The sequence below is a fragment of the Triticum dicoccoides genome, chromosome 4B, assembly GCF_002162155.2.
Source record: "Triticum dicoccoides isolate Atlit2015 ecotype Zavitan chromosome 4B, WEW_v2.0, whole genome shotgun sequence".
Taxonomy (NCBI): Eukaryota; Viridiplantae; Streptophyta; class Magnoliopsida; order Poales; family Poaceae; genus Triticum; species Triticum dicoccoides.
In genome coordinates, this window is record NC_041387.1 from 662,357,311 (window position 1) to 662,372,729 (window position 15,419).

Here is a 15,419-nt window from a genome sequence, read left to right on the forward strand (position 1 = left end):
TTCTACGCCTTGAAAGTAATATGAAATGGGTTATAAATATAAAAATAGATGACAAATTGGCAATTACTTTATAATTTTTGATTTTTTTTCACATTTTCAGATTCCTATTTCACTGGGCATTAACCTAATTCAAATATATCTTCAAACTACTTTAAATCTGGCTCGACATTTCGGTATTAAAAATAGTTTGGAACCCACAGTAATATGTGAAATTGGCCCTGGCCAACCAAAAAAAAACGACTGCAATAAATTGCATAAGAAGTTTCCATGAGCTATATATAAATTATTAAGAAAAGAGGGACTGGTCTGACTTGTGGGCCTGTTTAGTTGACGCGTATGCAAGATTTTTTTAGTTATTATATACTACGTCAACAAACAATTCTAGTAGATGTAACCGTTGGATGTCAATCCAACGGCCGTTGTATTTCTTGAATCTTTGATCTTCTTGCTCCAGCCGCCAAAGCAGCACCGACGGGACCACCTGCTCCCGCCTCCCGTGGCCGGCTGTGCTGCCATGCAGGCCTCAGCGCGCCGTACTACTCCACCACTGGCCAGGACATCCCCCTGTCTGCTGGGACCCACCAGCTACATCTTCGCACGCAAGGATGTGCGTCCGAAAAAAAAACAATTCGCCCCCTGACTGCTAGGACCCACCAGCTACATCTTCGCATGCAAGGAAGTGCGTCCGGGCAAAAATAAACCCAAAACAATTCGCCCCCCTGACTGCTGGGACCCACCAGCTACATCTTCACAGGCAAGGAAGTGTCTGACAGTCGGGACCCACCTGGTCGAAGCATACGTATCGTTGTCATTCTGGTCGCGAACATGTACGTACATACTGGTCGATGTAGAGGCGCGCACTTGTCGTAGTTGAGGCACGCACGTGTCGTAGTAGAGGCGCGCACGTAGCATGTACACGTACGTATAGTGGCGAGGGTGCAAGAAAGAAAATACGGCCACGTACGTACATACGGGCAGGGTCTCGAACGCCTACTCGCGCATATGTATATGGCTGGGTCGGAACGGAGAAACAACGTCGTCGTCATGTTCATGGGGAGGCAACGGAATGCGTCGTGTTCATTAGGAGGCAACGGAACGCGTGGGAGCCAACCGGCTGGGTCAGAACGGAATGTGTGGTCGTGTTCATCGGGAGGGCTTGGACGGAACATGCGATGGAAATGAGGCCTGACGTACCGCACAACGGAGGAAATGGCCTTGTGTTCGACCGGCCATGTTCAAAACGGGGTCCTGTTGATCGGGAGGGGCCTGGCGTACCGCAAAACGGAGGAAACAGACCTCCTACGGTCGAAACGGGGGTCCTGTTGATCGGGAGGGGTGTGGCATACCGCAAAACGGACGAAACGGACTTGTGTTGGAGCGCTACGGTCAAAACGGGGGTCCTGTTGATCGGGAGGGATGTGGCGTAGCGCAAAACGGACGAAACAGACTTGTATTGGAGCGCTACGGTCGAAATGGGGGGGGGGTGTGGCGTACCGCAAAACGGGACTCCACGGGATACTGTTCATCTCCACCGTCGACCTTCTCCAGCCTCCACGGGCTACCGTCGACCTCCTCCAGCCTCCACGGGCTCCTGTTCATCCAGCCTCCACCATGCGCTACTCCACCGGCTACTGTTCAACCACCCCTCCACGGGCACCCCTCCACCGTCTACTGTTCATCCAGCCCTCCACACCACGGGGTCCTGTTCAACCACCCCTCCACGGCCATCCCTCCACCGTCTACTGTTCATCCAGCCTCCACACCACGGGTTCCTGTTTATCCAGAGGAAACGCCACCGCTCACTGTTCATCCAAACCCCCTCGCAACGCTCACTGTTCATCCAATCGATCGGCTTCAGTTAGCAGCAGTAGCAAAGGAATCGCTCCATCGGGTTCAGTTAACAGCCATCGATCGATCGCTCGGGTTCAATAACGCGTAGCCTGCAGTGCAATCGCTCGGGTTCAGTTAGAGCCCAACGCCTCGCTCGGCTTTAGTTAGAGCCAACGCCTCGCACACACGCACGTACGTACGAGAGAAACGCGCACCGCTCCGTCCCCGACCTCCAACCGTAACTGGCAACTCCCCGAAATTTTCCTCCCCCTCGCTTCTACCATGGTTTTTTCCGTCATGGACGGCCCAAAGAATGTCATGCAGCTGCATCTCCGGCCTGCCCAGGACGAAAAGCCCATTTTCTGTCATGATTTTTTGTCATAGAAGTAGGAGCCCACCGCATCTATGATGATACCGGGTTTTGTCACAATTATCGTCATAGAAGTGTCATATGTATGACAAAAAAAATTTCGTTCGGCCCAAAATGTCACGGATGTGTCTTTTTTTGGTAGTGGGGCTCGTCAGAGATGCGAGTCTCGCCAAGAAGATCGGTGAGGCAGCTCGCTGCGCAGGCGTCGTCGACGCTTTGCAGCGCGTCGGGGCAAGCGCCATCGGGCGTGCCGGGCTGGCTACACTCGCTGGGGAGGAAAAGGGTTCCCGTCCAGAGCAGGTCTTCGGACGACGGTGCACCTGGCCCCATGGTGGGCGCCAAATGTCGGGTGGTAGGTGCGACATATGCCAACGGATGGCTTATCTGAGTGGGAGCCAGTAAGACATCGCGGTGCCTGGAAACAGGATGAGGCGATGACATGCACGCCGGTGGATCTTACCCAGGTTGGGGGCTCTCCGTGGAGATAATACCCCTACTCCTGCTCTGCGGGGTCTCCGCATGATCACTAGATCAACAAGAAGCTACAAGAGGCTCCTTGAGCTGTTCGGTGGAAGGAGGAAGAAGGGAAAGGCTAGCTCTCTCCTCCCCCTATAGTGGTGTCTAAAACTCTATGAGATCAACCCTTTACATGGGTGTCCCGGGGGTTTTATATAGGCCTACCCCCCGGGGGTACAATGGTAATCCGGCTGGGCGTCGGCCCTAGCCGTCATTGTTTATGACCACCGGCTTCTCCACCGACTGCTGGGGCCCGTCGACTGGTGGGTCCCGCCGGCTGCCGGATCATTGGTCGATAGGCCGGCCCCACCGCTTGGGGGTCTTATCGGGGGCTGGTTACTATTGCCTCGCCTCTGATGACGAGGGCTTTGTCGAGGTAAGCATGGCTACAGTACCGCCGCCTTGCGGACTCTCACTGTAGCCTAACCTCGTCTTGTCTCCTTAATGATGCGCACGCCCCGAGGAAGGGGGCAAGCCGGCTATAGGAAGCCGGCCATGCCTCAGGCCGGCTGGGGGAGGCTAGGCCGCCTCTAGGCGTCTCTCTGACCAAAGGGGGCCCCCGCCTACGGGCCGTTCTGGCAGCCTATCGTGGATGGCGTCAGGATCATCATGGCAACAGTGCCACGCCGAACGGGTGATGGCCGTTCCGTACGGTGTACTGTAGCCATGCAAGCTCCGGGATTCGGGGGTGGCAGGTTCCACTATTGCCATGCCTCATCCCATCATCATTATGGGGGTGCAGACTTTTAGGGCACGGCCCCTGGCCGCCTGCCTGGGGCCGGCCTCTTGGAGTCGGTTCTCTTGGGCCGGCTTCTTGGAGTCGGTCTTTCCGTGGCTGGCTTCTTGGAGTCAGCCCTATCGCGGCGTCCCCCAAGAGAGTTTAGGGCCGGGCCGCCTTCCGGTAGCCGGCCGGTGAGATAGCCGGCCAGAGGAAAGCGGCCCCGCGTCTTGGGTGCTTCAAGGCTCGGTCGGCCTGTTGTTTTTTCTAATGGCCTAAGGGAGCCGGTTAGGCTACCCGTGGTCATTTACTCCGACACCCGCGCCCCCAACAGCCGCCGGAGGACCTCCGCCGCTGTCTATACTCGCGCGCGTGTGTGCGTGGCCTCTGTTGGCCTCGTGCCACTGACCAGTGGGGCCCGCCCCCTTTAATTAGTGACTAACCCCTAATTAGCACTACCCCGACCTCTAACCCTCAGTGACAACCGGACCCCTCCCTGTTAATTAACTAGCAAACTTAATTAACCCACTGATTAAAATAACTATAATAATATTCAGTGTATGACATGTGGGTCCTATTATCCCCATTGTGCAGTCAACTTTAACTGGTTAACTATTGACTATGCATGCTGACTGTACCCCCTAGCCCACTATCTTATAGATAGGCTAGTTGTCTGTGTTTAAAATGTAGTACACCATTTTGTTTTCGAATTAAATTAAATACAGGAAATTTGCAGAAATCTTTAAAACTTTGTAAATCCATAGAAAATAAACCGTAAGTCAGATGAAAATACTTTGTACATGAAAGTTGCTCAGAAAGATGAGACAAATCTGAATACACAGTCCGTTTGTCTGCCATGCACGTGCCCTAGCATAACGAACCTACAACCGTCCCCCTCCGGTTCGTTTGTCCGAAAATGCCAAACTTCGGGAAAGCATTCCCGGATGTTTCCTCCCTTCGCCGTTATCATGAAGCAATGCGTTAGAACACCCCTAGCACCGCTTACCGTCATGACATGCTTGGTGATGCATATCTTTGCTTTATATTTATTGTTTCTTCCCCCTCTTCTCCCTGATAGACCCCGAGACCGTTGCTGATGCCACTGTGATCGACTACGTGATCGACGACCCTTCTTCCTTTTCAGCAGAGCTTCATGTCAAGCAACCCCCCTCGATCATTCCGATATCGCCCATTCCATTCTCTCTCATGCTTGCATTAGATTTTGCTACTATATTTGTTTGCTCCTATATCTGATGCATAACCTGCTTTTGTAACCTACTCATTGTACCTTACCTACTTATCCTAAACTGCTTAGCATAGGTTGGATAGTGATCCATAAGTGACCCCCACCTTGTCCTTGTTGCCCCTACTTCATCATCGACGACTCGATCAACGTGATCAATGAATCTATCAACATGATCGACGACCAGAGGTTGACACCTCACATCACTTCACCCCCCTTAGTTGCCCGACTCTGTAGAACTACTATCGAGTGCCGAGGGTGATACCTCATAGGCACTCCTGATGATAACTCTGTAGTGTAGCTATTTGGTCGTGGTCATCGAGGGTGATTGAGCTTCACCACTCCCGGTACGACCCTATCGTGCAATGCCTCAAGTGTGAACCTCGAGGGTGATTCCTCATACGTGCACCTTGATGATTACATTAGGTGGATTCCATCGAGGGTGATTCCTCGGATCCCACGTTGATGTTTTGGACACACGGTTACCTGGACTTTACTTAGGATCATTGTTGAAGTCAGGTCGGCCCTGACAGGTACCCGGGAGTTGATGTGAAAGTCGGGTGGGCCCGGAGAGCACTTGCGAGATAATTACGAGGCACGGCCGGGCAGGCAGGCCGCCCCCGAGTGGGCTGGGCTAGCCCTTGCCATATTTCCTAGAGATGGGGCGACAATATCACGTTATCGTGAGTCTCTGCTCATCTCCGCGAGATCCCAATACACTAAAGGTTTGGGTATTGGATCTGAGTTGGCCACTGGTCTTACGCACTAACCACCACACGGGAACAATTATGGGCACTTGGCGTCGTAGTATTAGCCAAAGCATCGTCAGACGTCCAGTTCAGCATTGCGACATGGTTGGACCGACACCACCCATGACTGTGGTGGAGCCTGGGTCCGCCCTGCTCGCAATGACCCGGAGTGCAACGAGCGATGGGTCCATGACCTTGGAGTGCTTAGGATGTAGACCGGTGGGGACATCTCTGTTGAGCCTAGGGAGGGCTGGGACGTGTTGATCTTTTGAGGCCGGACATTGACCCTGGAAAGTGTGTCCGACCAGAGTAATCAAGCGTGTTGGGTAATGTGGTGCACCCCTGCAGGGAAGATTATCTATTTGAATAGCCGTGTCCATGGTAACGGACGCTTGGAGTTGTATCCCGGTCTATTTCAACTAGAAGTGGATACTTGAGACATGTGATGGAGATGATGGCTAGCTCTGGGATTGCTTTCTCGCAAGGAGTCGAGGAAGGATCCCTGGGCGTTAATACTACACCATGCTTGTTAAATATAAACTGCTTTTTGTGCTCTTCTGAATGCTGCAAGATGCTTGGAGCTGCTTGAAGATGCTAGTCTTCGATAGGCTAGGCCTTCCTCTCTATTCTGGCATTCTGCATTATAGTCCACAGATACAACCCTTCCATTTGACACCAATGCATACTTAGTATGGATATGATGCTTGCGAGTACTTTGGATGAGTACTCACGGTTGCTTTGCTACCCCTTCCCCCCCTTCTTATTTCTTTCCGGTTGCCGCGACCAGATGGTGGATCCCAGGAGCCAGATACCACCCCGACAACTACTACTACATGGAGACCGCCGACGGCCAGGAGTAGTTAGGAGGTGCCAGGCAAAAGGCCTTACCTCTTCGATCGCTGATGTTTTTGTGTTCGCCTTCTTAAGGCAGTCTTGTTTAACTTATGTCTGTACTCAGATATTGTTGCTTCCGCTGACCCTCTTGTGTTTTGAGCTTGTATTCGAGCCTTCGAGGCCACTAGCTTGTAATATAAAGCTTGTATTGTTTTAATTTGTGTCTAGAGTTGTGTTGTGATATCTTCCCGTGAGTCCTTGATCTTGATCGTACACATTTAGGTGTATGATTAGTGTATGGTCAGATCGCGGGTGTCACAAGTTGGTATCAGAGCCGACTGCTTGTAGGAATCCCCCTTTCAAACTCCTTGACCAAAGTTGAGTCTAGTTCTTGAAAAACTATTTTACTACCATGGTTGTGCGGCTTACGGGCTCGCGTCGCCATTGGTGGTATTAGGATCTTTCATTCCTCGTCTATACTCTGGGAATCTGATCTTTCTTCTATTCAGGTTAAATAAGTACTTTCTCCCGAAGAGCCCCGGCCCTCACTCCAGATGATTGCTTGGTGCACTAGAAGATTTTGAAGATACTCTCCGATGTTTTCCCGAGACCCTTGTGCCCTTCGCCGTTGCGATCCCTACCGCCGATAAATCCTTGTGGGTAACATCCTACATTTGTCGTTCATACCTTCATCCCCAGTTTGTCTTGTTATTAGAAGATGCCCTGAAATACTATTCGATCTTCCAAAATTTATCTAAAACCTATTGCTCTTGAAATTCTTGCTTTCTTGCATTATGGTTAAATCCATAAGTCTAGTAAACATATTGGCATCCTTTGTCACTATCATTTTGTGTCCGTTGATTCTATATGTTGTGGATGCTCGCAATCCTCAGTCGAATCCTAGAATTCATCCTTCCAGCTCAGATATCATTTTGATTAGGAGCTGGTTCTCGACCGCTCAAATTGCCGTCGATTATACCCCTAAGTCTATTCAACTTATCCATCCTTGATTAGAGCGTTTGCTTCTTATCCATTGATTTAGGAATCATAATTCCTTTGCATTTGAGCTTTGAATTAATCAGTTGTTTCTATAATCTGATCTTCTTGCATTCTTTCTTCTTCTAGTTGAGTACCGATGCTCACATCAGATCCCTTGTGGACCATCAGATCCTTTGCTGGGTTTTATCCGACAACATCCTTCATATTCAGTAACCTTGTGAGCCTTTCCTTGGATACATAATGCCTTTGGTAAATTGTATCCCCACTCTTGTCAGCCATACTCTGCTTCCGGGCTTGAGTTAATTACTCGTGAAATTTGTGGTATATGTTCCTAAGATGCCCCGATGGGTTGAGTCTTTGTCTTCCCTAAATTCGTGTGAACTCGAAAGTTATGCGGGTTATACTCTACTGGCTTTTCGTCAGGTAAGAATTCAATGCTACAACTTCTTCGAAAGCGAGGAGTGAATGTAAAGTTGTGCATTAGAGAAGTGGGAGTAGACCTTGAGCCTTTATGTTCATGCCCATGGACCCGATGTGGGACTTATCATGAAAGCTTCTTGCTACAATAATAATCCCCTTTGTGATAAGTTCATCTTGTATCTATATTTGGTCCTTTGCAACCGTGGTTCCGACCACATTGTTCTTCTTTGATCTCATTTCTCGGTCAAGTTAAAGTACTTGTCTGCAGATCTTTTTACCCGTCCAACCCCTATCCTGTTCTACCTTCAAGTATTACCCTCTGGTATCTCGAGAATATCATGGAACTACATAACTTCTTATGAGTTCTTCATCAACTATTATTTCTCGCCAATTCCAATTTCCCACGGGTTCTGAGTTGTTAGACACTCGAGAACATCGATAATTGATTCGAGTCTACAGTTTCCCTTCCATTGTTTTGTTTAACCTTTCTTGTAACCTAACATATCCGAGCAGCGATAATTCCTTGCTTATGTAACACCTTGGTGCACAAATTCTATCAGTAAGACCTTGTTACTATTGTTGATGACATTCCAGTAGCCACCGATGGATGAGAACATTGCCTATTGCTCCACTTCGTCTTAACGAGCAGAAAAATGGTTCTCTTCGTCCCTCACCCTTGGTTGCTCGATGAAGACTCCTCCAGCAAAGGGTCCCATGGCACGACCTCAAGCGGCACCACGAGGAGGCTCGATTCTCGCTCCTCTGGTTTCTCGATCTTGGAGCGATAGTTCCACCACCTCGTCCTCACAGCCTGCCTCGGGGAATCCGACTACTCCATGGCCCTGAGGAGGTACTCGATGTAGAGCCCAACGGATCCTCCATGGATCGCATCCCTCTCTCTCTTTAACAGGCATGGGCGCATCCACTGCACCGCGGCCACTAACTGCCGCTGGTTCTCAAATCAAGAGACGATCTCCCTCAACCTGCCTAACTTGACCTCATAGGTGTTGGCGATCTGCACGATCTCGTCCTCCATCTGCGTGGCAAAGTTGGCCTTCTCGCCACCGGCGATCTGCACGATCTCATCCTTCATCGAGGTTTTGGCTTGGATGGAAGAGGGGGGTGGATGTGGAAGAGGAGATGAGCAAAGTTGTTGTTACAATGGCAGTGGGGAGGAGCGGCGGTGGATCTGGAATGCAGGAGGAGAGCGAGGAGAGGGCCGCGGTTGTGTAATGGCAGTGGAAGAGGAGAGGACCCTGGGCGGCAGTTCTGCATTGGAGGAGAGGGGCGGCGCGTGGATATTTTTATGGTGACTAAATTGCCCCTCAATTAAGAAGCGAGTCCACATTGTCATTAGTACGGACCCCACACATTTTAGTACTTTTTGGTGAGTACTACCTAGTACTACCTATTTCTCTACCGTCAGATCAAGAGGAACGGACTGCATCTAAAAACACCAACCACCCTAAAACTTGTAATTTAGAAGATGTTCCACCTGTACATGAAAAATGCAAAATTAGTAACAAAAATGTGGACATGCGTTGAAAAATAGGAAAAGAAAAAACCCAGTGAAGAAACACAGTATACCCAGAAAAAAAACGTGTAGAAACTTCTACAGCCGGTCCAAATCGGTAAGAGAAGCTTTGTAAGACCGGCCATATATACTCTGCCAGCGGCCAGCCCATGTAACGAACGCTTTCTGTGAGACGGAGTATCATCTTGCAGAAGGCGAGATAGCCCTGACGGGGGTATCAGATCCTTTTTTTTCGTGGGACGGGTGTATCAGATTTTGCATAGGGGCGTGCTACAAATTAACCGGCTTATAACTTTCATCTGATCAGGGCGTTTCATCCATTGTATTAGTATAACCGCGTCGTTCTATGCTGCTACTTTCGTTCTCCTCGTACGTGACAGCAGCGCCACCGTTGCTGTTCAACAGCCCCTTTGCAGCTCCCCCCGTGCCATCTCTTCCAGCAGCACCACCGCTCTTGCCAGCCGCGTCTGCTGCAGCGCAGCTCCGTCCGTGGCAGCAGCGTCTTCGTTGCCTCTCCAGCTGCAACGCAGCTTCGCCGTCAGCATGGCAGCATCGTCGTCGTAGCATCGCGTGCAGCAACCAAGCTCCATCGCCAGCCATGGCAGCAGCTCGTCGCCTCGTCCGCCGCAACGCAGCTCGCCATCGGCGTGGCAGCAGCTCGTCGCCTCGTCCGCCGCAACGCAGCTCGCCATCGGCGTGGCAGCAGCGCCCGTTGTAGCATCGCATGCTCACGCAGCTCCGCCCGCCGGCCATGGCAGCAGCGCCCTCCTCTCCTAGCCTGTAGCACCACGGATCAACGGCGGTTCGGGTTGCAGCAACGGTGCCTCAACTCCAGCAGAGCACCGTCCCCCGGGAGCCATCTTGCAGCGAACATGGTCGATGTGTGCCACTGCCGTGTGCGTAGGGGAAGACGAAGACTTGGGTGAAAAATCTGTACAGGCTTGGGGATAAGGTTGGATGAGATGAAGTGGTTGGTGCTCACCGTGACACGCGACTTATCACACGAGAGATCAGCCGGTTGAAAATAAACAATTTCCCTTTGCATACGAGAAAGAGGGATATGTTCACTCCAAAGCCATTTCCAGAGCAGACTAATATTCATCAGATTTAAGTTTGAAACACCCTATAACCACCTAACTCTTTGGGTCTGCAAACAGCCAAACAGTTTACCAAATACTGATTGGTCCATCCAGTAGTGGCCTCCACCTCTATACAGTACAGCACACGTACGTACTTGCTCTGTTTATGTGAGTTCGTGTGTACGTACTGGTTGTGGTGTGACGAATTCCAGACAGGAGTAAGTTGGCATAAGTTCCCTTTCTAGCCGTTTTTCAAATTTTGTTTGACGATATGATACGAAGATATTTCGTTGATTTCATATTTGCCATTTTGCCTCATAATCGGAACAACAAACTAAAGATCACGCAAGGTTATAGGACCGTCTTGGTCCAGCTAAGCATGCACGGGCACTGAACTCCATTCCAGCCGAAAGAAAAGGGCAGGTTAGACCGTCAGAGACGAGAACACATGCGGAGATTGTCCCTCCGATGGTGGCGCCGGGCCGCGTACGCAGCAGCGAACAAGCCCGGCCACGCCCAGCCAGCGAGATCGCCGGAGCGCCGCTCGTTGCGCGCTCCCTACCTCCCATAAATACCAGCCACTTCATCCCTCGGAATCCACACAGCAAGGCAGCCGCTATACACACAATAGCAATCAAATCTCTTGGATCAACCGAGAAGATGGCCTCCGCCTCCAGGATGCTCACGGTGGCGGTGCTGGCGGCGCTGTTCGCCGGCGCGATGGCCGTGAAAGTGAAGTTGACGGTGCAGAAGGGGTCGGACAAAAAGAAGCTGGCGCTGAAGATCGACTACACAAGGCCAAACGACAGCCTGTCAGAGGTGGAGCTCCGGCAGCACGGCTCAGAGGAGTGGCAGCCCTTGACGAAGAAGGGCGACGTGTGGGAGGTCTCGTGCTCCAAGCCGCTGGTTGGCCCCTTCAACTTCCGCTTCTTGTCCAAGAATGGCATGAAGAACGTCTTCGACGAGGTCTTCTCCACCGATTTCAAGATCGGCAAAACCTACGAACCGGAATATTGATCCACACCGTCCAAGTTTCAGTTGATCAAGATCGTCGTAATTAATTAATCCCCATGCATCAGTCGCGTTGGAAATATGCGCCTCCATGAGTGGATAGCTAGTGAATAATTTTTTATGCACATAGTACATGCATATAGTAGTAGTAGGAGAAGCAACGACGGATGTGTTTGCTCTCCCATGCATGCATCCACTCTCGATCGATGCAGCACTTTTCTTTTGTGTAACCGAATATGCTCAAGAGTTTTGAGATATTTGAATATATTTTTCCATTCACCTTTATCTTTGATACTCCCTCCGTCTCATAATATAAGACATTTTTAATTAGTTTGCAAAAACGTTTTATATTATGAGACGGAGTGAGTACATCTCTTTATGCATCTTATTTTATCTTATACTAGTATTTACTAATTGAAGGCACCATTCATGCGTTTTTACTAATCCGTGTCGTCAAAATTAATTAAACCGTTAACCCGCAAAAATAATAATTAATTAAACCATCAGATCGTAAAATTTCCATCCAGAATTAAAAGAAATCTTGCGTAATGCATACAGATAATCCCGTTCCATAAATATGGATTTGACACGGGTTTCCAAAAAAGGAAAGGTCACTTTTAAAACACCAAGTTCTCTCATTTCGGTTCCATAAAAAATAGATCTGACATGTCTAACATTAACAAAACAAAACAAGGACGAAAAAAAATTAATGAAAAAAATACAAGGAAAGCCTCCGTCCGTTTTCAAAAATAAAATAAAAATTAAAGCCCGCGCTCTCATTTTTGTCGCAAAAAAATACGGATCTGACACTTCTAACATTAATAATGAAGCAAAGGAAACCCCCCACCCGTTCCTAAAAAATAAAAAGGAAAGCCTCCTGGGCTCTTATTTCCTTTCCATAAAAACGGATCTGACACGTCTAGCACTAATAAAGAAACAAAACAAGGAGCGCCTCCACCATTTCCTGAAAATCATTCCCTATAATAATAAACCAACGATTGCTTCTGGTGGTCCGTCGTCATGGCAGTTTTGCAAAAAGCCCTTCAGTTTACATGAAATCAAACCGCAGTATGTTTTAAGTGTTCCAAACAGTAAAACGTTTCATTTTGCATAAACACCCCTGTAGTTTCTGATATTCAACCGCAGTCCTGTGTAAGTGTATTACATAAAACAAAATTCCACCACGCTAAAACAAATATGCTCTTGCTGAGATTCAAACCCAAGATGTGCCCTCTAAAGTCTAGCGTGGTACTCTTGCTGAGATTCAAACCCAAGATGTGCCCTCTAAAGTCTTGAGTGGTGAACCACTAGGCTAGCTCATTGTTTCTGATGATAATTTAGTTGTCGTCCCTACTTATACGCGTGTCAAACTTGCATGCACCAGTGCGTTGTTGTAAAAATAAGAGAGGGGCCGTATATATTTAGTCCCACCTCACCCCCTTCCACAAAATTCGACCAATTTAAATACACTAGCAAAAGAGCCCATGCGTTGCAACGGAAGAGAAAACGTAACACACGCTCTTAACCCAACAACCAACATTCAAGACCACTGTAGGTCCATCTCCTTTATTTTTGCGAGGCATCACATTTGTGTTGCCGCTTATCCTCCTTCTCATCCTCGCCGGCGATGGCCTCGGTGTTCACACAAAACAACAAAAAATGTGTTTGAATATGGTTAACCCTAAGGCGTCTCTCTCCCTGTCTCCTCCCTCCCCCCGTCTCTCTATATCTCTCTCTGTCTCTCGCTTTCTCTCACTCTCGCGATGAGAAATCTATTATTTTCCCCTGCGACATTTTTCAGAGGTATGCTTGTGTAGTTATCAATGTTTTCTTTTCCCTATATGGTTATAGTGGGGTGTTTATTTGCAATCCGGATCGCCGCCGGTACGAAAGATAAACGGATGTTGCGCTATAAATTATAAGTTTACTTCCAAAACAATATTTTAAAAATACTTAACAGGTAAAATTAACATCATATTTAGATTCCACACATTTTTCTAATAAAATTTCATATATAATATGTTAAAAATCGAAGTTACAGTTTAAAAGATACGCATAATTTAGAAAATCATTTGTTTGATTTGAATATATTCTAAAATAATATTTAAAATACTTAACAAGTAAAAATAATCTTATTTTACATATTTTTCTAATCAAATTTCATATATAACATGTTCAAATCAGAGTTACGGTTTAAAAGATATGATGGATTTTAAAAAGCATTTGTTTTACTTAAATATGATCCGCGGATGAAAAAATGTAAAATAACGGTTCGGGTGTGACTTAAATCCGGACTGCGGGTTGATTTCAAGAAAACACAGGAACTTTTGTGTAAAATACGAAAAAATGATTTGTTTTAACTTAAAACAGGACTGCGGGTTGAATTCTCTGAAATAGAGGGACTTTTCTGAAAAATGCCATGACAGACGACCAGAAACCCAATTTGCTTTATTATTAGGTAAAGATATGAGAGTTGAACTCGGTAAGCCAACTCAAGAATTAATAAGAAATGACTTTGAGAAGGAGAGACACGGGATTGGTGATTCATGTGCATGGTGGAATGATGAGAAGAGGCCAAGAAGAAACATGAACTAATGGAGAGGAAAAGAAGGAAGAAATTAATGGGTTCACAAGACATTCGAAGAAAAGAAATTAATGCAGAGGAAAAGAAGGAAGAAATAAATGGATTTGTGAGACATCTTCTCCTCTCTTGGAAAGAAGAAAATAATTAATAACCAGGATTATGAATTAATGGATTCGTAGTCATGGAAATGAAGAAATTATAATGGAAAGAGAGCCCGATTGTTTTTGGAAGTTGTTATGTGTTTTTGATCCTGGTTGGTCACATCTTTCGCATATTTAGACCAGGTGCTGCTTCTAGAGATGTACATGCCCACGAATGTCATGCTGCATAACGAGCTCATGGACCTTCAGTAGAGTACTAAGAACCTAATCTTCAGACGACCCGTCAACCACTGCCCTTATATACCAAGTGAAGTGAACGAGTCCAATGACAATAACACATCATAATCTTTTAACAGTTAGTTGTTTCTCTTCACAGTGTCTCAGGCTATCATAACAAGTGATATTGCCATTTGTCTTACCCGCAAAAAAAAAAGATATTGCCATTTTCCAATGCGGCTTCCTGAGAATGGTCATATTTGATTAGGATGTTTCTCCCCGCTGTGTTTACATGTACGTCAATGCCAAACTGTTCGAAAAAATTAAATACAATCATAATAGTAAGATTGAATTAGGAAAAGTCCATCTGAAATGCCAAAGTCTCTTGAAATATGTTCCGCTTCATTTCTCCGAGGAAGTACGCTGCCTTGATCAATCTGCTCTATATAGAAGCTACATAGTCAGGTTCTGTTTAAGACGAGTTCAAACTTGTACATATTTTGTAGACTTGGTTCATTTGACTAGGTTACAAATTGATAAATTCATACAATATTTTCTTTCATACACTACTGCAGGATATTGCTAACGCGACACTATGATTAGAGACCCTTCGACGAAACTTTGTGCGATGCCATAATCGCAAATGGTGGCGTAAAAAACCCGTCAAAAAGACGCAATACGTGTGCGATGACGGATGCATCAAACACAGTTCAGATTTTAGTTGCGTGTGCGATTCAGGGCAATACGGTTCAGTTCAATTAACCATTTTCGATGAGGAGGAACAAAAAAAACGGGCAGCCAGATAAAGGTGTGTGCGATGTACAATATACAGTTCACTTGGATGAACTGTCTATGATTAGGCAACACAAAAGAAACGATCATCCAGATCAAGGTGTGTGCGATGTACGACATGCAGTTCACCCAGATGAACTGTTTGCGTTGAGATAAGAGAACAAAAACGGTTCAATATAACAAATACCATAAATATGGCAAGGTTCAAATTCAAAGATTACAATGCCCAAATTCAAACATTGCAAGCTGCGTCATTTTTGAAAAGGGATCAGCCGCTGATAAGTCATGTATGGGTTGACAGAACACCTTCCAATTGCTTTTCCATATGCTCTACCAATACGAAGTTTGGCATTTTTGGAGGCAGTTCCATTCCATAGTACCAGCCGGCTTTGATATTCATACCATTGATCTTTGCTAATTAAA

General features: G+C 47.3%; 1 protein-coding gene across 1 annotated transcript; it reads left to right on the forward strand.

Annotated features, from left to right (window-relative positions):
- Positions 1–10,909: 10,909 nt before the first annotated feature.
- On the forward strand, positions 10,910–11,595 carry LOC119294242 (pollen allergen Dac g 3-like). Its single transcript, XM_037572469.1, has one exon. It carries the CDS (start codon positions 10,953–10,955, stop codon positions 11,307–11,309), a length of 357 nt encoding a protein of 118 aa, XP_037428366.1. The 5' UTR covers positions 10,910–10,952; the 3' UTR covers positions 11,310–11,595.
- Positions 11,596–15,419: the final 3,824 nt, after the last annotated feature.

Coding starts and splice junctions, on each gene's coding strand:
- LOC119294242 (XM_037572469.1), top strand. CDS start 10,953: ATGGCCTCCGCCTCCAGGATGCTCACGGTGGCGGTGCTGGCGGCGCTG.